Consider the following 23,915-nt stretch of genomic DNA (forward strand, 5'->3'; position numbering starts at 1 on the left):
TCATCATCAGACACATTGTCTGTCTGTCTGAAAATGATGGAATTTGCTGAAACTGTATTGCCCTTGCTTTGATCAGATTTTACTTTCCTTTAATTTATACGTAGGTTCTAAGCTAAAATGGGCAGTATTAGATAGTTTTAGTGTGCATGAAGAATAGTAAAATTATCAGAATCCTTCGAAATGTCATGAATAGTAACTATTATTAACAACAACTTTGTAAGACATGAAAATGTTGTTTTAGATTAATAATCACCAACTTAGTCCTGCCTATAATTGAAACTTGTGCCATGAACTGTAGACAGTAACACCCACTCCATCACTATAATTAGAAGGCTATTCTTTTGGAACACAAGGGGAGCACATTGGTTCAGTGGTAGGGCGCTTACCTCTGGTGTCTGGGGTCCCTGTTTCGATTCCCGACCAAATAAGTTTGTGGTGAACAACATAGGTCCATGGGATTTCTCGGGATACTGTCTCCTCCCACTTTCACATTCCACCAAATTCCTCCATCATTCACGTGCCTTAATCATCATCTCCCTTAGCCTAAAGGGCATAATCATGGGACGTTAAACTGAAAGATTTCATTTTAGAACACAAAATCGACAGCAATTTGGAAATTTAAGTAACTTTCCTTCAGAATATCATATAAAAAAATATTTCTCGCGTATGTTTATGTTCACACTTTGTACATTGATCACTGAATATTTTAGTGTATTATAAGGAGACACATCTGGCAACCGAGTCAAATTCAAGATGTAACATAAATAACATTAGTGAAATAATAAACTAAAATGAAAGCATAAGAACTTTAGCCCAAAATGAAAAAAATTACTTGAATACACTGATTCTCACCAAATATATATATATATATATATATATATATATATATATATATATATATATATATATATATATATATATATATATATATATATATATATATATATAATATTAAAATTTTGTTACAAGATAAAATTAGCATTTAGGAAAGAAATGTGTGCAATCGTATTTTTTAAAAAAATAATTATCTTCTAAATGTTATGTAGATTATTGTAGAATTCCCTCCTCCCCCATGTGGCTGATCAGATTAGATACAGGAAGAGCTATTCGATTTCCAGGGAGCCCATGCGGTTGAGGTCACACGTTAAACTTTAGGTCTACATTCCATGTGGCATAGATGCTGAAAATGAACTGTTTAAAAGTCAAAACAATCAATCTATTGCTTTTTTATATAACTTACAGTATACAAACCAAGTTTTAACACTTGAAGATCTAAAATTATATATTATTTATAGTAGAATTCTTATAATCAAGTAGTTAGTACTGATTCTTTGAAAAGCAATAATTTTATACGAATGTATAAATAGCTTACAATACGCATAATATGACAAACTTATATTTAAATTTAGTTGCGACAAGCAATACTTTACAAAATTGTCTAACTTTCGGGGCCAGGTAGATTACGAGAGCTTTAAGTTGAGAAATTATGAATCTATATTGAATTTAAACGACTTGTTAGTAAGATTGTATAGAATTTTATCATCGCAAAGGTATCTTATTGAAGGAAAGAGCCTAATTTGCTTAATATTAGTACACAGACGTTATTATTTACGGGACGGGAGATTGACTCACAGATTGCTGGATGGGGGTCATACTAATTATACATTGTTCAACGTAAAAAATATTGTTACAAGTTTTTTAATTCATAGAGCTCGTGATTTGCTGTCTAGATAGTAGTTATTCCAAATGTTCGAACATTCTGAATACCATAAATGGATTTTTTTAAAGTTATTCTACCGTATTCACCAAAATGACATTGTGAATAAATACATTTGTCATTGCCTTCTATCGGGTGTTGCAAAATAAGTGTTACAACTCTTGGGAGGTGACTCCTGCCACTGAGACAAGAAAAAAGTTCTCTTGAACTTTCGGCTATCGGACATAGTTTCAGGTCTACAAGGTGCCGAAAGCGTGGGAAAATGACTTTCGGACGCCAATAATTCGGAAACTATCCAACATAAAGTCGGCGGGTAAAAAATTCACTGAAGAAGTCATACCTGCTCTATTGAATTTTGTATGTTTCACAATCCTACCATGCACGCGCAAGGGATTCCCCAAAGGAACGTAGAGTGTCCCGGATAATCTACCAAATGAAACTTGGTCTAAATGAATATGAATTGATAGGCTTTCTACCAGGTAACAATAATTCGTTTGTATTAAGTCGATATCTGGAACAAATACAAAATGGCGGACACCTTCATGCCCGTTGTGTGTGGTTGCATAATCGTCAGGTACGGATGCTGGCCAACACTGACGTTCTGAGTATTAAGTGTAGCGAATTTGTACTCAAATGCTCTACAAAGACATCTGGAGTGTCGACAGAGCATAACAGATGAAGCAGGGTGATTCACATGTGTGGTAACACTTAACGAAAAATGTCCAGAAATGCACTCATACTCAGTAAACGTGAGTTCAAAGCGTCGGAAATGTAAGGATTAGCGTCAAGAACATGAAAGATATTGCCAATTCACCAATATTATTCCTTCAAACCGATGGAGTATGATGTGCACGGTTGCATACCAATGAAGATGCAACAACTGAGGCCAAGTTGAAATTGTGCGATCGGACTCGCTAAGAAACTGGGTAAACTAAATGAATGTCACTAGTGGGATCGCATGATCGATATTGAAATGTGGCCAATGTGTGTGTTGATATCAACATGTAGCTAATGGACAAATGTCAACATGTCCCACTACTGCTGGGACACCGTTCCACGTGCGAAAAATAGGAAAATAACTACTCGGGTATTGAATCTGAGACCGTGGGTTCCCAGTAGGATTGGAAACTGCGACCACGCGAGCAAAACAGAGTGTTCTAGCCATGAGGTTCGAAGAAGCCTCACTTTCTCTGTATTCATTTCTTTGAGGAGTACCCACTTTGTTTGGCAAGCGCCCTTGTACAGCCTCCCGACAGCGCCCTTGTACAGCTTGTGTGTTTCATTTTGTTACTCCTACTGCACAGTTGTAAACAATCAGAGCTTTAAGACGTTTATTCCTATTTCTCATGTCGTTTTATTTTCCATATGTATGGTATTCCAGCTGTAGTGTTAAGTGTGCCAAAAGGGTTCATTTTCGTCTTTGTCTTGGCATGTGCACTGTGTGTAAGATATGAATTTCTGGAGGTATTTTTCTATATTTCGAGTACGTCATATGTCCCAGAAGACGTGGGACATGATACAAGTTTGTTATTTTCACGCTCTATCAGAATTTGAACCCTGCATTAAGAGATTTCTTTTCATATGTGTCGACTGTGGGACAATGTCCCAAACAAAGAGGGACATTGATACAATCGTGTTCTATTTACGTTCTACCAAAAGGTGCAACAGATGTAATAGCAGAGTGTATAACGTTATTTTCCTAGTTTTCGCATGTGAGACGGTGTCCCAGCAGTAGTGCGACATGTTGACATTTGTCCATTAGCTACATGTCGATATCAACACACACATTGCCCACATTTCAAGATCGATCATGCGATCCCACTAGTGACATTCCTTTAGTTTACCCAGTTTCTTAGCGAGTCCGATCGCACAATTTCAACTTGGCCTCAGTTGTTGCATCTTCATTGGTATGCAACCGTGCACATCATACTCCATCGGTTTGAAAGAATAATATTGGTGAATTGGCAATATCTTTCATGTTTTTGACGCTAATCCTTACATTTCCGACGCTTTGAACTCACGTTTACTGAGTATGAGTGCATTTCTGGACATTTTTCGTTAAGTGTTACCACACATGTGAATCACCCTGCTTCATCTGTTATGCTCTGTCGACACTCCAGATGTCTTTGTAGAGCATTTGAGTACAAATTCGCTACACTTAATACTCAGAGCGTCAGTGTTGGCCAGCATCCGTACCTGACGATTATGCAACCACACACAACGGGCATGAAGGTGTCCGCCATTTTGTATTTGTTCCAGATATCGACTTAATACAAACGAATTATTGTTACCTGGTAGAAAGCCTATCAATTCATATCCATTTAGACAAAGTTTCATTTGGTAGATTATCCGGGACTCCCTACGTTCCTCTGGGAAATCCCTTGCGCGTGCATGATAGGATTGTGAAACATACAAAATTCAATAGAGCAGGTATGACTTCTTCAGTGAATTTTTTACCCGCCGACTTTATGTTGGATAGTTTCCGAATTATTGGCGTCCGAAAGTCATTTTCCCATGCTTTCGGCACCTTGTAGATCTGAAACTATGTCCGATAGCCGCAAGTTCAAGAGAACTTTTTTTCTTGTCTCAGTGGCAGGAGTCACCTCCCAAGAGTTGTAACACTTATTTTGCAACACCCGATATATCGTATTTGCAATTAAATGTTTTTAGTAAGAAAACAGTCTTGCATTTACTGTCTACTATATATTACAAATGAAGCTTAAAATTTTACAGAACAAATTATTTCCTGTAATACTTAACTTCATAGGTATATAAATGTTAATGTATTCATGATAAACTAGTTACTTGTATATTTAAAAGCAGTGCCAAATATTTGGAGTATCGTAATGGAAACCACTTCACGAAATTTTAACACAATAAAAATAAATATGATCATTGATACTTACTTTGTTTAAATTTCTTGTCGCTAACAATCTGTGAGAAAACCTTTTTCCATATTCATCTTTCCAATTCTTACTTATTCTAAAATGTACACTCATGTTCAAAATTACTGTCGCATGTCTATAAATATGTTGTTGTAGGAATATAATTTGATAACGAATTTGCCCGGCATTTCTTACAATGTTAGTAGGTGTATAGTCGGCAAAGATATGTATGTGGCAAATTTCATGTCAAAAGAGCAGTAAATAAGAACAATAAAACGATTTTTTTTTTGTCCATTTAGCAACATTTTGTTTTGCTCATTCTAATTTTCGCATTTATAATTCTTTTCCTATGAAATTTACCAGAAATATACATTTCCCGATTATACACATACTATCAATATTAAAAGTACCTTACAAAATCATTATCAATTTTTTTTCTACAAGAAGACAGTTATAGATATGCGACAATCATTTTGGACATGAGTGTACATTGTTTAAAAATCTTAAACTTCTGGAATTCATGTTAAAATGTGTGAAGTAAGCATTTCAAGTACGAAAACTTGAATTAATTTTGAATAGTACTAGCTCAGTTGCAAAATTAAACTTCAGAAATTACGTTGCAGATTAGTAGAAGAAACATGTGTATATATCAATGCATAATTTGTAAATTTGTCTTGAATGTCATGAGTTCCTAACAAAATAGATAATATTTATATGTTATACTGTAACCGATTACCTTAAATTTAAACAAGAAATTCATTTAATAATATCTGTTTAGGAAAACTGGCCATGAATTCTCAAATGCTGAGAGAGATCAACTTTACACGTAAAAAGTTCTTTCACAAAATGGGGAATGAATTTATTTATTTATTTATTTTATAAAATTTGAAAAGAGAAGTTTATTAAATTAATCTAATATTTGGTTAAATGAGGCAAATGAAAGGTGGTCTTCTCTTTTGTTCTTATAAAATTAATGCTAATAAATAAAAATCTTTTTATCTGAACAAAATGTTCTTTGTCCTTTACAATGATCATTATAACTATTGATTTAATTTATACATTATCATCAACATTATATGTTATGTTGAGGAATTTCCTGAATATCAAAACATTTTGACTAAATCCTGAGGTGCACGTACTACTAAGGAACCAAAAACATTGTGTTCAGAAAAAATAACTGTCTTTGAATTTTTATTTGAATAAATTACAAAAAGAGGAAGAAAACTGTTTAATTCGGGCATAGTTTATTATTAATTATTATTATTATTATTATTATTATTATTATTATTATTATTATTATTATTAATTATTATTATTATTATTATTATTATTATTATTATTATTATTATTATTATTATTATTATTATTATTATTATTATTATTATTATATTAATTTAATTATTCTTTAGTTTTGAGCAGGGCCGTATTTACGCATGGGCTATGGCCCAGGGAGGCAAGTTTTTGAGGTGCGGTAAATTTTCTTGAATCTGTTTCCATAATCAAATCAACCACGTTTTATTAGCTAGTTAAAACTGAATGTTCTTTTCTTCATTTCAGTTTAAATATTGATTATTTACTTCAGTCTCAAATATTAATTAATCATATTCAGAGGCGACATATTTTTAATGGCCCGGAACGGCAAAAATGTTAAATACGGCTCTGGTTTTTAACTGAGCATTTTTATATCCATTTATCTATTAAAGTTGTATCTTTATTCAAAAATAGTTGTTCCCGCTTTTTTTTTTTTTTTTTTTTTTTTAAAGACTTAATTTTGCTAACAATGACATGTAATTTTGTGTGAATGTTTTCCTTTCAAATTTCCAGTTAGAAGAACTCAGAGTAAATTAGAATTCAATTATTGATGATTGTCAAGGGCTGTATTAGTAACAGCATCAATTAGAATTTTCCCCTCTTTCTCTTACTGTGAATGCACCTATCTACCTACAATACATAAAATTTAACATCACTCTAGCCCCTTAAGTTTTGTAGTTTTCATGTAATAAAAAATGCACCGACACATACATACACTTATTATATATATTTATAAATATATCACTACCTTATTACTAAGTATTTATTTTTTATATATACTAAAGAAATAAGGTATTACGTAGTAGCATCTGTTTGGGTGTAGTGTTGAGGCTGTTGTATGTATTTTTTTATGCGGTGTCAGTTGTCGCATGCACGACCATTCACCACCTTTTTTTCCCCAGTAATATTTGCACAACGTTGTCTCTTCTTGCACAGTTTCCCTGGCTTCTGTCGCCTTCGCATGCACACCAAGGGTGGGTCCCCGGTCGCCTTCGTGGAGTACCAGGATGTGAGGTTTGCTACCCAGGTCATGACTGCACTACAGGGCTCCTTTCTTCTCTCGTCAGACCGCGGAGCCATCCGCATTGAGTACGCCAAAAGTAAAATGGCTGAGGTTGGTTTTTTAAGAACAACAGAACTCTATAGTGAAATATTACATCTTTTTTTGTTTTTAGCACAAGATTTACAAAAAAGAAAACGCCTTGCCTTGAAAATATTTTTGAGGTAGGGGTAACGTATTTTTGCATTAAATAATACTAGATAATATGTACAGGTCATCGGGTGGACATTAATAATCAATACTTACGTAATGTTTTTGCCCCTTTGTTTAAAATTATAGTTTGTTGGGATAAATTTTATGCTAATTAAGAAAGCAACCCACATTTTAACTTGAGAAGGGACTAAACTAGTTTGAATCAATAAAGAAGACAGCCAACATTGCTTCGTAAGCAGTATATGAAAGAAAACTCTTGATCACCAATTGTAATTGTAATTGTGATTGAATATTTTAGATTACCGAGTATTAATAAGTTCCGCGGTCTTTGGTTTTGAAAGTTCCTATATTTGATGATGATGTTCTGGTAGAAACCTTTCCAATCTTAACGTGTAAATGCTAAATAGCACGTAAATAGCTAGAAAATCAATGAAGGCTATAAAAGTATGTACGTACGTAATAATGTCCAATAAAGTGTAGTGTTAACCTTCTTTAATTCAGAGTATTTCAAAACTACACCGAAAACGTTTGGAGGTGATTCCTGACACCAAGATAAAACAAAAAGTATAGACCAACCAGAGTACACAAATGCTTCCTTTTGAAGTTATAGGCTGCCGAAAACACGAAAAAAAAAATGAACTTTAAAGGTCCATAGCCCCAAAACTATGGGACCTACCGTAGTCGGGTCAAGACTTCACTTAGGAATTAATATGTGCATTATCCCAAAGTACATGTTTAAGAATCCTAAAGTACTCACGCAACAATTTTTATACCGGCAGTTTGGCTACGGCCATATAATTTGAAGTACTCACCAACTACGTCTATAAAATTTGTTGCAGAAATACCACAGGATTGTGAAACTTGGATATTTGGGTGGGGCACATATAGTCTTAATAGAAGTCTTGACCCGACTACAGTAGGTCACATAGTTTTGGAGCTATGGACCTTTAAATTTGATTTTTTTTTTTTTTTTTTTTTTTTTTTTCGTTTTCTAAGCCTATAACTCCGAAAGGAAGCATTTGTGCATCCAAGTTGGTCTATACTTTTCGTTTTATCTTGGTGTGAGGATTCACCTCCCAAATGTTGTCGGTGTTGTTTTGAAACACCTTGTATAACTGTTGTACAAACGATGCCCAAATACTGATTAACTCTTACAAAAATGCCGCAGACCCAAGTATTCCGTTCTACTAAAAAATACGGTGGCTGTCTCTTGAAATATGTTGAATTTAATTTATTATTTATTAAAAGTGTTATTTATTTAAAGTAAGTATTGATTATTAATCAGGTTTGTATTATTTTTTCAGTATTTTTAAGAGCAATAATACTGGTTAACTATGACCATAGTTGTACAGTCAGAAACAAGAGTTCTGATCCTCTTATAAATAACATATTTGAAATTAAGAAATAACAGAAAGTTTCGTATATTTTTTTTTTCTGATTTTAAGAGCAACATATTATTTAAGATGATGTGCAGTTTATTTTTGTTCAAGGATCCAAAACTTGTTCCTGATTGCACAGTCAGTCAAACATTTTGTATGGTGTGTATTTTAAGGAAATGTTATGTGTGTGTGTAAAATATTTCCTTCTTTTCTGCCAAACTAAAACATTTTTGCAGTTCGGAAGAGAAGTGGAAATCCTTCTACCCATACTACAAGTAAACCTGTGCTCTACTACTATGCATTTGCTTTCCATTGTTTTATTCAGTGGCTTCATGTTGAATTTTTGCCGCTTCGTTTCATGTACGTATACACAATTTAAAACAAAACAAAATGAGTAATAATACAAAGTGTTTTAAATGGAGCACGTGTTATGTGAATTAGACAGCACATACTAAAAGAATTTGTGTGTTGTAAAAATGTTAATTTTTAAAGAATACTCAATTTTTATTGTTGAGATAGTATCAACGATAAAAATAAAAGAAATAACATTTTTTATTTGTATCAAAACGTATCAGAGATTAACGAATTTGATTTAACTAAAAATATAGATTTGTAATATACGTATATAATGGATCAATTTGTTAGTAACGTTCAGAACAAAATTAAGCTCATACCGAATTAATTTGTTTGAATGTTAGCATCCGTAAGAAGTTGAATTGCGTCAGTTCAAGTAGTTTTTTTTTTTTTTTTTTTTTTAATCATTTAATGTAATCCGGTTATGAAAATACAATAACCACAATTACAGGCAAAATTTTTGTACTGGGTACTAGAAATGTGAGGACAGAGTAAATATTGCCATATATCTGTACAGTTTGATTTGACAAGATATTAAATAATTCTTATTTCTAAATTTCGTAGAAAATTTTTAATATTGCATAGAATGGTATAGAAATAATAATTGTTGTTGTCTAACTAAAATACTACTTATAATAATAAGAATTCAGTGCTTAACACTTGAAAAAATTCAATCTAAGACAAATCAGTCTTGAAATTACGCTATTGATTATAACGGAAAGTGTAAAACATAAAACACTAGAAAATAGTCGTTTACTAAAAATGTAATTTCATTTCAAAACAGCACGAAATAGTGTTTGAATTGTTTAAAAACTTTTTCGAGAGTTACATAATTATTCTATCTAGTAATTATTCAATATTTGAAAAACTTGAGCTAAAGCTGCTACTAACAGTATATAAGTTCCTTAAAACGTACGTATTAACTAAATCCTTTCTTTTTTAGCTTTACGAGCGTGCATATGATATATACGCAAACAAAGAAATAATATGAAGTACGAAGTTTTTGCATATCCCAAATTTCTGTAACTTTTTTTGTAGATAGTTGCATTGTTAAAAGCGTTTCACTATTTCGTTGAATAGTATTTGTAAATAATTATTTGTATTTTGAAAGTCTGTAATTCAAACACCTACCGATAAGGATAAGCATATACGATTTTCTAGTTATTTCCCTCCTGACGGGATCAATATCGTTAGAAAACAATGTTGTTAAAATGACAAAGAAAGTTGGAAACAGATCATTAAATATTAAATCCTATATTTAAAACAAAACTATTTACTTTGCATCTTAACCTCTTATATATTTAAATTATTCGAACGATAGTTATAGTAGTAGTTGAAATTAATATGAATTGAATCCCTCCCTCCCCCTCAAACAAAAAGAATTTCAAAAAATATTACATATCTAACATTTCAATAAAAGCAACATAAGGAAACTTGTACATAGGAAAATAAGAGACTCTTAACTTTTTTAAAAACAAAAAAAAAGGTTATCCCAGCTCTCTTATGAGTTAAAAAGGCAGGTAGGTAATAATTGCAAAAAGAACAGTAGAGAAGTATGTAATCAACTACGTTAGTGTCACATTTAACTCTTCAGGCTAACTGAATGCAATATCATCAGGTTTGTTTCTGTAAGAAAACAAAACATATCTTAATCTAATGATACATTAAGATGTGCATTTCAATGCACTATTGCATTAAAAATCAAAGATTTTTACTTGTATGAATGCGTCGTGAAATTTGAAAAAAAAAAAAAAAAAACTATATTTCCTGGATTAGATGTCTGTCAATTTTAGCGAGCAGAATTACTGCTTCATGATTATACATATGTACTAAAGCTGAACTGCTACTTGTCCATGTTTGGTTTTCTTCTTGTATGGGTTACAAAAAGGTATCTTCAACAAAAATGTTAATGAGTTTCAACAATAAACGTGGCAGCCATTTTGTGTTTACTGCATAGTGCTCTATAGTTCAATTACTTCATTTCAGAGGAGGGCAGGCTTGCAATCTATTTTTGCCTCAAAATGTTGAAGCTATCCCTATATACAAGAAGAAAAATAAAAGTTCAAGAAATAATCCCGAAGTAATAATTCTGCTATAGTTGACAGGAATCTAGTCAATGAAAATGTTGTAGTATTTTGAAACTGCACGATGCACCACACAAGTAACAACTGATTTTTAATTACGAAATGGTTATCATAGACGTGAAATAAAAATAAAGTGACATTTTTAGTTTGAACTAACCAGTAATGTTCTACATGCTAAATGAGACGGATGACACAAATCCAAGTGGGTAATTATTGAATAACTGGAGAAATAAGAGTGGGAAGAAAAGGGAGAACTTCGAGAAAATCCACGGATACAATTTTGTCTACCACAAACTATTATTACCTAGAATTGAATAAGAGATTCCTCACTTCAAAGGTGAGCGTTTTACTATTGACTAATCATCATACCCTTATGTTATATATATATGTTGTATGTGTGTACACACACACACATTTATTTGTAACTGTGAGCAGACGTCAAAAAAAATCAGTTCGAATCTCAGTTCAAATAAAATAATGGTTAAGTTAAATGTTAAGTATGAATATTCTTTCTTCGACATTTATCATTCGTATAACACTACAATTTACAAGATTAGCAAAATTTAAGAATATTGTTAAGTAAACTATCGTGAGCTTGTTTTAACTAATATTGATAAAAGATTTGTGGGGTAAAAGATTTGTACGAGTAGCTCAAAACAATAAGATTAAACAAGTAAAGGATATTAACGAAATGGTATATAGGTGCGAATTCGATGATATACAAAGAATGAAAGAATTCATGATTGGATCGAGACTCGAACTCGGTCTCTTCGGCGTACGTTGTTCAGGGAACAAACTGTGTAGCGTAGTTGTTTAACGCATCGGCATGGTACGCCGAAGATTCTGGGTTTGAGTCTCAGTCCAGTAGACTTTTCACTTTTTGTTTATCAAGTAAAGGATACTTCGCATAACAGAAGAAGAGAAACATTGACAAATTATGATCTAAATTTTAAGAGCTCGTTTATAAAATGTTTGAAGTAACTCCAACAAAATTATTACTGTTATTTTCTTCTTTAATAAATCGAAAATTCTTCTTTAATAAAACTTGGCATCGCATTTAGTGCAATTACGGCAAAAACGTGTTTAAAAACTATACTAAAGTGAAACTCGGAGCATCTCTTATCAACTTTTCTAACATCTTTGATTTGAAGAATTTTGTAAGTTGAAATTATATAGTGCAGAACAAAAGAATCCTGTTCAAATACTAGTAACTTGCGTACAGTAGTGAAATATATGATTTCAAGGTAAGTAAGTTGCAATTTGTAGTTGAAGTACACACAATTTACAAGGAAAGCAGATCGAAGAACATTAATGATAACATAATTTATTTTCTTTTTAGATTTTACATTTTCATTAATATAAACTTTTCATTCTTTACAGAAGCCGATAGATAGAAATAATCTCGTTCATAAAGCTATGTCTTAAGATTATAGTTTAGTGAAATGTTTCAACATGCTTCTGCTGAGCACAGTCACTAATAAACGCAGCTTTAGACACGCACACTAACTCCTGCAAAGCACGTAATATACAGTAATAGGAATCTTACAAACATTGTAATACTTACCAGAAACAATTGTGCTGTATTTGGAAAATGATTTATTTTCATTCCCAAAGAGGATCCAACAATGACTCATACAAATATAGTATTTAAGAATACAGGCTTTAAAAAATGTCCATTCGCGAAGGATATTTAAAAAATTATACCTCTGAAGCAAAAAATGTACAAAATGTTAAATTAATCTATTATTATTTCCATAAATAATAGAAGACAATTTCAGTGGTCCATGATCCTGAATAGTGTTATCTTCTGAGTCGTAAGGGAAGGGAATCCTCAATTTTACTTAATGAGAAGCAAATATTTCAATATCCAATGAGACCTTTGTCGTCTTTTTGCTTGGAAATGGCAATCAGACGATTGATGTATTTTGCAAAAGTTACCGTTAGTATTACTATTATATACTTCTGGTATTTTAGTCATTTTATTTCATTATTTTACTGTTACTATTATTGTTTTCCGTGGAGACAGCGATTAAACTGTTGTACTTTATTTGAAACTTCACAGTAAACTTGAATCATAAATTAAATTCAAGCCTATTTTCTTTGTTAAATATTCGAATTTGACTCCTTTTCCTAAAAAATTCCAATTTTGTGTTTAGTTGTCATCTAGAAGATATTTAATCAATTTAAGATGAAATTACGCAGAGTAAACTCAGTACCAAAACTTAATTAAAAAGAGGAATGATGTGATAGTTGTAATATGCATACAAGTATGCTATTATTGGCTATTTGTTTTTCTCTATATACTGTACATATGGATTTGAAGCTAACTACTTAATTGCAGAGCTAGGCAAGATCTGAAGCAAAAAATGGAACAGTAGGATTCATATCAATAATATTAGTAAACGTTCAACACTTACATCCTCCCCGCTCCCCCTAGACAGAAAAAAATAAATATATTTGAGTCTGACCTGCTAACGTTTCGGCGATAAATTCACACCATTTTCAATGTATTCTTTAATGACATTCTAAGTTGCTTCAAGAATAATTTTCCCTTTTACATTAGTCTTTTTCCCTGATTGAATTCGTCAACAGCTGATTTTTGAGCACATTTAATTTTCATATATTGTTAATGTTGCACAAGCCGGTAAATTAGTAATTAGTTTCATAATACGCTACATTGAAAGGAAAAGTCGTAATATCCTCAGATTATAATTTGTTGATGTTTCTTTAGTTTAGGTATTATCCCAAATAGTGAAAAGACTTCATAGGTTCTTCAATATCGAATAGCAATTCTTGACAAATATTTCTACAGGAAATAATATTAACCAGAAAGAGAAAAAGATATAATATTTCAATCAACGTAGAATTTCATTAAAGAATCCACTGAAGAATGCGTGAATTTATCACCGAAACGTTAGCAGTATGTATTAGACCTGGATTTTTTTTTTCCTTCGGGGGAGGAGAGGAAGTGTTTAATTTTCATTAACAATATTAACAAAATTAATGCTTTATACAAGACATTACTTGCTAGTTATCAATGAACCATGAAATTATTATGAAAGTGTGTGTGTATATTAAAATCACATTAAAGTTTAAATTATCGTCGTCTGATAATACTGTAGTTTGATAATACAGTTGTTTTCAATACAGAAGAGACATAAGTCTAATTATTCAATGTATTGAGATGTTACATTGCATTTTCCTTCATAATATAAATCATTTTTTAGTATAATAAGTTATATCCGATTGAATCATGAACATCGAGATATTGAGAGAGAAATTCTTTAGTATAAACAGAAATTAACCCCTTCGCCACCAGCAAAAATTCGCCCACTTGTTGTGAGGAGCCAGAATTTCTTGAAGAATATTATAATTTTTCAAGCCTATTTCTCATCATTTATGCAAGCTAGGTTGATGCTAGATTCATAGTGAATGATGCACAAGAGGTTCACAACATGCTCTAGGATCTTTTCTAGAAATTCAAAATGGCGGAAGGCAGCCATATTGAATTTTAAGAATTCGTCTATTTCCGCCTGTTTTAATTAGAATCATGGCATATACATGTATGCCATCTGGATCCTGAAAGCCACATCACCACGGCATACACATATATGCCACTGGTGGTGAAGAGGTTAAAGGAAAAATACCTTTTCTTTCTTTTTATATTTTTCCTAAGTACATTTCACATTTTTATTGCATATTTTCTTGTTTTTTTGTTATATAACACAAAATACATGTGTCAGCTATTCCTGTTGTGTGAGGATTCTGCCCAAAGGCAGGTTGTGTAATTTACCCACTAGTCAGTTTAGCAGAATAGTTCCTTTCTTTGTGCTTCAAAACAGTGCGTGGTAAATTGGAGCTAGTGGAGTTGCAGCGAAGAGAGGGGATTGAAAATCAGGATTAGAGATACTATGAATACACTAATTATGGCTTCATTTCGTAGATATTCACTTGGAGACGTAAGTCCTTTGCGCTCTTATGTTGCACTCCTGGCCCAGTTATTTTCATTCTCCACATAGTTCTTTGTTTCCACAACAGCTGGGAAGAGTGTTAGCAATGTACTGATAATAATAGGCTTTTCTTCCGGTTAAAGGAAAACTTAACACTTCTTTCACATTTGTTGTTAGAATGGCAGGAAGAAAGAAAAAAAAAGTTCAAGGGGGATAAAGTAGCAGATCATTTAGCTCTAAGTATTCTGAAAATTATTTCAGTGAGCAAACCGATCAGGAAGTTACCAAAAAAATAATTTGGAAAGCGAAGGAAGTAATATTAGGGAAAATATAGATGAAGAAAGTAAATCAGAAAAGAATATGTGAAATGATGAAAGTATTGATACACCGTCAGCAATTAGCAATTGAAAGCAATATTTAGCGAAGAATCCTGAGTTTCCCAAACTGCCTTCTTGTATTTTAGAACCACGTTTACAATCGGGTGTAAAAAATAGGGGAAAAAAAAGTTTTCTGTGGCATAAAAATAAAATGCAAAGGGTTAGTTATTACATCTCTGGCAGAAAGCACTCCTGGCTTCTTTAGAGTATCAAGAAACCAGGTCAATGACGAAGTTTGTAATAAAATTTCTTCTTTTTTAAACTTTGATTAATCATGATCAAAAGTTTTTGTGGAAAGGGGGGGAGATGAGAGGGTGTACACTGAATTTCCACTTGTTGTTCCACAAGAACGTAGTCCTCATCATACCATTTCATGTATTTTAATATAAAATTTATAATAATTATTATTATCTATTGCAGCTGATTATTACGATTATGTTACAAACTGATTAACAACCGAATAGGTTCGTTTCACTGTATTGTTTCCAAACATTACTCGCAATATGTATTTGCTTTGCCTGTTTAAGTTCCATTCAGTCTAATATACAGATAAAATATTATTGCATTGAAAGAAACGTACCAAAGTTGGTTTTGGCCTATAGGCAAAAGGATGATGATGAGTGTTCTTGATTGATGATTAAGAAGTTGGTTGCATGAATTTAATGAAAGAAAACGGGAAGACTCGAAGAATACCAATAGATATAATGTTCATCATGAACTCATATGTCCCGTGATTCTAACTCGATACTTCTTGCATTAGGATGGGGGCGCTTTAGTACTAAGTCAATGTGCTCCCATGTTCAAAATAAATCGTATTAATGATGCTCCTTTGAGCCCCCTCATGGTTAAGCGGTTAGCGTACGCGCCTTTGATGTGGGAGACCCGGGTTCGATTCCTGATGGGTGCTATTGTGGTTCGGATCCCGCGCTAAGCTGTAGCTTCACGTCTCATATAGCCTCACTGCCGAAAAGGAAACTAAACTGAAATCACAATCACAAATGATGTCCCCCTTTTCTTTTAAAGTCATATATGACCTTATTCCATAAGCAATGCCCCAAACGTTGTGGTCAAAGGAAGTAAGTTCTTTTCATGTTCTGTAATATTATCGTGGTCGAATAAACAAAATGGCTCTTAGTAACTACTCAGAAATAGAAATGTTTAACTCTAGAAATCATGGTCGCTGCTAGACTAATAAAAATTACGATTTCGTATTTTCGTAATAGTAATAATTCTTATACAGAATAATAATAATAATAATAATAATAATAATAATAAAATCTGTCGTCACTGATACGTAATTTGCCCCAAATTTGGAAACATCTATGCACGTGTCTCTGAGCAAATCGCCTAGTTTCAACGTAAGCATTGCTCCGCTAATATCATAATAACGATTATAATATTGTTTCCTTCCTTTTTTCATAGTCTACCGGACACTTTATTACGTCCCTAACGAGATAATATTCTTAAATGATGTCATGATGTCAGTTTGCTTTCTACTTTTCAACTTATTACTGTTTCCTTATCAATTTCGCTAAAAATTTCTCGTCGAGTTTTTATTCCATCTAGTTGTATTTAGCACTACCACCAAAATACTCCAGTTCACTCGGTCGAAAGCATTCTTTATATACTTCCGTTCCTTCTTCGAAACACTTTCACTCATTATTCTATATAAGCAGTAATGTCTTGTGCCCTTTCTCTTTCTAAACTTTCCTGTTTCTCCTCAATTTTCTCATTTTTTCTTTTATATAGTCTCCCGTTGAATATTTCCAATTCAATTTTCATCACATTAACACGAAATTAATTGCTCTATGCTCATCAAATATAGGTTTGCTCTCTTTTCCAATGGAATCATCATGACTTGGAAGGAAAAAACTGCCTAATACATCATAAAATACATCGATTTATCCCTTTCATTTATCTACTGAACTTACCTACACATTTGCAATCTTTCCATTTTTATTTTCTACTGTAGCATTTGTCCTTCCAGTAATTGGTTTTTGGAATTTAAAAATACGAGAACAAAAAAAAAAAAAAGAAAAAAAAGCAATACAGCTGAAAAAAATTTTAAAAAAACATTGTGAAAAGGGCTCCCAGACTGGAGGCAAGTTTATATACTTCATTAATATATATTTATTTTACTGCGTTTATGAAGAGTTTTTAAAATGAACCAAAAGGCATGTATCGAGTGAGTTCAACGTAGTTGTACGATAAAGGATGCTTTATTAAGTTATTCAGAGTCTATATATGACCATAGCGAAATTTGATGTTTGAAGAACTTAGCATTCTAGGGCTTAAAAAGTACTGTGGAAGAGTGTTAAAATTTTTCGGACAACAGAAAAATATTCGGATTCTGTTATGACATCAATATGAATTAGATGATCTAACAGATCTGTCAGCTATAGATATCTCAGAAAATCTTAGCGATCATGTCTTCTATATTTTCACTGTGCTTAGGGCAGGGGGAGAGAATCAAATGAGAATATTGCTTGAAAGACTGAATTAATTCTGTGCGAAACGCTAGCCAATTCTCTTTTCCGTAGTTGGCGTATTTCTCCTTTTTAATGTAAAGTAACGAAATCGAAAAGTTTATCACAGACGTTCTCTTTAGTTGAATGTAACTATGGGACTTATAGATTGTTTCAAATTAACAGCTATTGATCTCACTAATTGAGTTTTTACTTTATTTTCAGGGATCCAAGGGAGAAGAAGGCGGACAGCCTTAATTCTTACCTTCAGCTTAGCACTTGATGTAGGCTCACAAAATATTAGTGACCTATTGGTGGGACATTTTAGAGAGCAAAGGAGCCAAGATGGCTACCGAGGTGGCAGATTTGAGTTTCCTTGTCATATTTAATATATATATATATATAAAGCTGTGGCAAAAATTATATATATATATAATATATAAAGGAAAAAATATGTTAAATGTCACAGATAAATAGATCATTTATTATTTTATTGTTTGTTGTTTTTAGTGCCGTAGACTGGTTGGACAGTAATAATACTAATATTATTATTAAAATAATTTCAAAAAGCAAAAAAAAAAAGTATATATTATAAGAAACGTGTGTGTGTGTGTGTTTTTTGAGAAGTGAGGGGAATGGGGATTTTCAAAGAGAAATGGATAGCTACCAAACCAAAGGTGCCCAAAGTGTTATGTTCTAGACTGTATTTCTTAAACGTAAGAAAAGTTGAAAAAAATAACGTTAATTTTACATGGTGATGATAGAGATCTTGTGACTCTGATATATATATATAAATAAATAAATTAAATATATATATATATATATTATATATATTTGGCTGTTGGGTTGCTAAGTGTTAATAAGCAAACCCCTGCCTTTGTCTTGTAGATTAGGCGTAAAGAAAGTTTTCCGAAATGAGGATAAAATAATAATCGCTCTAAATATTACTTGTTTGTATAGTTTTATTTGTATTTCTTCTGTGTTTATTCATAGCAATAAAAGAAAAAAATATCCGATGCTATGTTTTTACGATGTTCGGGGGAGACAAAGACACAGTTCTAACCTCTTATACGGGTCATTTAAACCAAAACCTGGTACCAGGTTTTATTCGGCAGAGGTCGGGAGTGCAGATGAGCAGGCCGAGGCATATCATTTAACCATATCAAAACTTCTTTGATGTGTTCTTAACTCCCCCTATATTTTGCCTCATTATGTGTTAGGAAAAAAGTAAACAAAATCAAGCCTATTTGGTATCAAAATTTAGTATAATAAATATATAATTATTTGTATATATTTGCAGTCAATGTGTTAATATAAAATAAAACTGAAAAAAATAATCATCTGTACTGGCTAGACGTTAATGATTTTTCTAAAACTTTGAAAACATGTTTGAAAACCTTAGATATTTCTAAATATTGTGAAGTCAGAGAACAGTGTTTTGAAATAGATTTGATATGACACACATTGGTATTTGTGATGCTTAAGATTTAGAAAAAAAAACGTTCAAGGCACATGCAGGGAGACAAAATGGATTGTAATATAGCTACAATATATATATATATGTATCTATATATAAATAACTACATAAACTTAATAAAAATAACTATTTGTAGATCTATGACAATCAAAGCAATTGAATAGAAGGTCTGTAAATTAAAAACGAAAATACCATGTGTGTCTTTGTCAAAACACATACCATATATATATACATATATATATCGTAACAAATAGATGAGTGAAATACAAAGATGTTAAAAAATTTTTCCATTGAAAATTGGAAAAAGTAAACCTGTATAAGTGATATATTGATTGTAAACTTAGTTTGTTAACTTGTAGAATTTCAAGTTTTAGGTTTAATAAATAGAAGCTTTCAATGTAAGGTTGATGTGATAAAGAAATCTTAGTATTTGAAGCAATATCAAGAAGGAACGAAATAGCAATATTAATTAATTTGGGAAAACATTAAAAGAGAAAAATTTGATTTAATTGAGTATGCATTATGGAAAATATGTGAATGCATTGTAACTTTTTTTTGTTGTTGTTGTTTAGACCCAACATTGACATGAATACATTTGTAACAAAAGTATGTCCTCTATTTAATTCGATCCTTCTCTGGTATTGTGAATTTTGTATGCATATATTGAAGGTCTGTATTGCATTGTGTAGACAAAATATAATATTGAAAAACGTGCAAGTAAATAAGAAAGATAAAACATAAACCCTCCTTCGAAGTGTTGCATGTAGTTGCTTATCGTTATGCATATATATAATATATATATATATGATATATCTGTATAAATAAAGTGTATATTGTATATTTGGGAACAATTGTATATGATATTAACTTTGAAGAAAAAAAAAAGGCTTTTTCCGTTTCTTTATTTAGTTTTTGAGTGTTTTTTAAATGTGTATTGTAGTAGTTCCCATTTATTTTTTAAAAGCAAATTAAAATTGTTGTTGTTTATGATAGATCTACACAGTGCTGCAGATCTTCTGTGAAATATTTCCGTCCAATCTTTGTCTTTTACGCAAGACATACCAGCTCAAGCTAAAAGGAGAAATGTTCTTTATATAACATCCAACTGGGCAGCACATAAGGGGAGTGCGCAAACACATATCAGCATATTTATTATGCAATCCGACCTTTCAAAGATGATTCCTTTTTTAAAAGCTTAACAAATATATATATATATGAAAAAATTTAAACAAAAACATATAGTGATAATTTTTTCTTAATTGTTCGTGTAATTAAAACAAAAAGAAACGAATGTGTATAGTTATGCAGTGGGACTCAAAGAATAGACTTAAAAACTGATCTTGTTCCTCCGTCATGTCAAGGCTTGTATGTTGATGTCATTAAGTTAGATAGATAAATATATATATATATATACATAGAGCCATGTCTTCAGTTCATATTCGCCCCCCCCCCCTCCCCCCAAATCTTCTAGTTCAAAATCCTAATTAATTAAATCCGATGTTAACCTTTAAGAAAGTTTCAATTCCAAACAATCCACAGTGAGTGAGTCTGAATGTTATTTATAAATTGTGAGGACAAAGACTTATTAGAAAAAATGAACCTTTCTTATTTTCCCCCCTTCTTTTTTAGAACTAGAAATTGCAGGAAAGTGTTTATAAGTAGAATCATTCTTATGCAGCTATAAGTTCCTTTGTACTAAATGTTTTGAGTTTTTCATTCATTCGTTCTTATATCTTTTCACTTCTCTTTCACCAGCTGCGGAGGTAATTGTAGTTTTAAAAAGAAAAGAGAAGAAACAGGGTTTCATTAAACAAAATAAAAAAGAAAAGAAAGCACTCAAAACAAACTGTGTGCTGCTGAACTGATGCTAATAAGTATGCCTTAATAAATCTGTTGCGAGCTTCATCGAGCAAGTTACATGTCATTTAATACTTAACTGTCAAATACGAATTGATAATATAATAATAGTAACATGATACTTACTTAATTAGAACTAAAATTGAAGTAAAAAAAATGTATGGTACTCTTGCTTATGCATGTGTGGAAGAAGTTTGTGTGTTTGTGTGGTGTGCGCTACCAAATGAGCAGAATAGAAATATATATGCTTTAATACTATTAGAAAAGAGACATCATACATCGTGCTCAGTAAGGAATAGATTAAATAATGTACAAAATGTTTTTCAATATAGCATTTTTTTTAAATCATGCAGGTTTCTCAATTAAGTTTTATATTACATGTATATATACTAGGTCGGAATAGTTGCTGAGTAGACTGTCAACATTGTTCTGCTGTTTTGCTTGGATTATATAAGAATGAACAAAATAATAATGTTTAAAAAAGAAAAAAATATTGTACGATGAAGCTAGCACAGTAAAATTTGCTCTTGTAATGCTAAATCATGGTAACGATTATTATACTGAGTCTTACACTGGTGATTTCTCTCTTTATCAGTTACCATTTTCGTTATTTTGACATCATTCCCCCCCCCTCCCTTACCAGAAGCAAAACATACGAAGAAACTAACATGTGGTTGATAGTAATTTCGTGTGCCTGTGCATTTGACGTTCAGTGTATGCGTGTGCATATATATATACATATATATATAAAAAAGGAAGTATGTTTGCCTGATTTGTGCTTTATATTATCTTAATGATGGTACATATCAAATACAGATTAGTAGCCTATATAAATACAAATGACTTAACAAAGGCAAAGATACTTACTGAATAAAAAATAAAACCTCTGCAAATATCAGCAGCTTAATTGTAATGTTTATTATATACTATTTGTATGAACTAATACCTGAATGTGGCGTAAGAGAAATTTTTAAAGATATTTTTGCTAATCTATCTGTTCTGTTTATTATATTGCAAAAAGAATTTCGAGGATCATGAGTGTCCTGATTTTATTGAAGGTTACGTCAAAATAAATAAGTAAATAATTAAATACGTTATGTAACTACCTTACGGGGTATACTGTTAATCTCAAGTTGTTAATTGTCTGAATAAAGAGGTAGTTTAGAAATACACTTGTATTGATTTGATACTGTTTTAACATGAAACCAATTACTGAATCGTTTATAAGAAACTAAAGAAAACACAACTAAAAGAATCTCCTTGCCACATCAGCAATTTACTAAAACAAAATTATCATCTGCTGTTTGTTTTAAATTTTAAGTTCATATTAACTTTTTTTTTGTTTGTTTGTTTGTTTTGAAATAAATATATCAAAATGCAGTATTGTAGTATTTCTTAACATAACTGGCAAATGAAACAGTTTTTGTTAATTATTTCTTTTAATATAACAATGTAACTTTTCTCAAATAATTTTTTTTAGTTAAAAATATTTCTTTTTAAAATTAAAAAGTGTTTCTGTCTCTTACAGTTTGTTACAAACATTCCAACTGAACATGTTAAGTAATCAATAAGTGTCATTATTTGTTTTTATTAGATTCGATACTAAAACATATATTACCTACTATTGAGCAGTTATTGTTCTTTCATATGAAATTATTCGTAGAAATTAAGTTAAACTATTCATAGAAAGGAAGAAATTAATGAATTTTAATTACAGAAAGCTGAGAGATGATATTGCAGAGGAAACATATGTTCATTGAAAAAAAAAAAAAAACTGGAATGTTGCGTGATATACAAATAAAAAGAACTAGCCACTATGAGTCCCACTTCCGCCTTGTCGAATGCTCTTTTTATTATTATTATTATGATTATTATTACTATTATTATAATGAAAAGAGAAACACCATTCTCGAACATATCAACTGTGCCCCTTTGTATGTGAAACTCTTAAGTAATTGTAGAAAAGCGTGTTATAAACAAACAAAAAAAAGTTTGATACATATAAATAATGTAAAAAATAAAACAATCTCTTAGTGAAAAGGAAAAGGAACTTAACAAAGTTATCCTAGTATTGTAATTATTATAATTATTATTATTATTGTATTATTATTATTATTATTATTATTATTATTATTATTATTATTACTTCTACTTCTCATAAATATATATATATACATATATATATATTTCAGTTTTTAAGTTTGTTGCTGAAGGTAAAGAGTTGGAAACTTACACTGTCTAACAGTGAGAAAAAATGAAAGAAACTATTTCGCAATGTGGTATTTTGTGAAAGGTAAAAATGTGTATATATATATTTATATATATATAATATATTATTCTACTTACTATGATGGGGGCTTTTTTTGCTTTTTCTATTTAAGTTAATATTCCAAAGATTATGGTGATAAGAAAAGTTCAAATATAGTAATTGCAGCAACATTAATATTATTTCGATTCAATAACATTGAATTTTTGTAATTCATTTCTTTAGTTACTTTTCTATTTTTTAAAGTATTTATTTTTTGGAAATTTCAATTAAGTATGAGAATTACTTAATTTTTTTTTTTTTTTTAAGAAAAAGAACATACATATCATAAACAATGTAAACAAGCATACTGGAATACTATTTTTTGTTGGATTAGTTTTATATGTAAACATATGAAAAAAAATGAGCTTCTCAGTACCTAACAGTGCAGGTAATTTTTAAAGCATGCTAACTATTGTACCTTTTTAACGGAAGATGAAACCAAAGCCTTATATTAGTAGCTCATATGCCATTCTTATACTTAAGAGACATTGTATGGCAGATACAATACTAATAATATTATAAATAGATGTGTGTAGTG

General features: G+C 31.2%; 1 protein-coding gene across 5 annotated transcripts in view; it reads left to right on the forward strand.

Moving 5' to 3' along the window:
- cpo (RNA-binding protein) overlaps positions 1-23,652 on the forward strand; it is a 150,107-nt gene extending 126,455 nt beyond the window's left edge. For 3 of the 5 annotated variants that reach the window (XM_081736211.1, XM_081736213.1, XM_081736212.1), the window contains exons 7-8: positions 6,850-7,027; positions 17,961-23,652. In XM_081736211.1, coding sequence (XP_081592337.1) covers positions 6,850-7,027; positions 17,961-17,993 — 211 coding nt within the window. In that variant the 3' untranslated portion in view covers positions 17,994-23,652. Of the gene's footprint in view, positions 1-6,849; positions 7,028-8,741; positions 8,866-17,960 lie in introns of all 5 variants that reach the window. The other 2 variants (XR_014128023.1, XM_081736214.1) reach the window with 2 other exon arrangements.
- The last annotated feature ends 263 nt before the right edge of the window (positions 23,653-23,915 follow it).

The sequence above is a fragment of the Thermobia domestica genome, chromosome 13 (assembly GCF_964235325.1).
Source record: "Thermobia domestica chromosome 13, izTheDome1.hap1.1, whole genome shotgun sequence".
NCBI lineage: Eukaryota > Metazoa > Arthropoda > Insecta > Zygentoma > Lepismatidae > Thermobia > Thermobia domestica.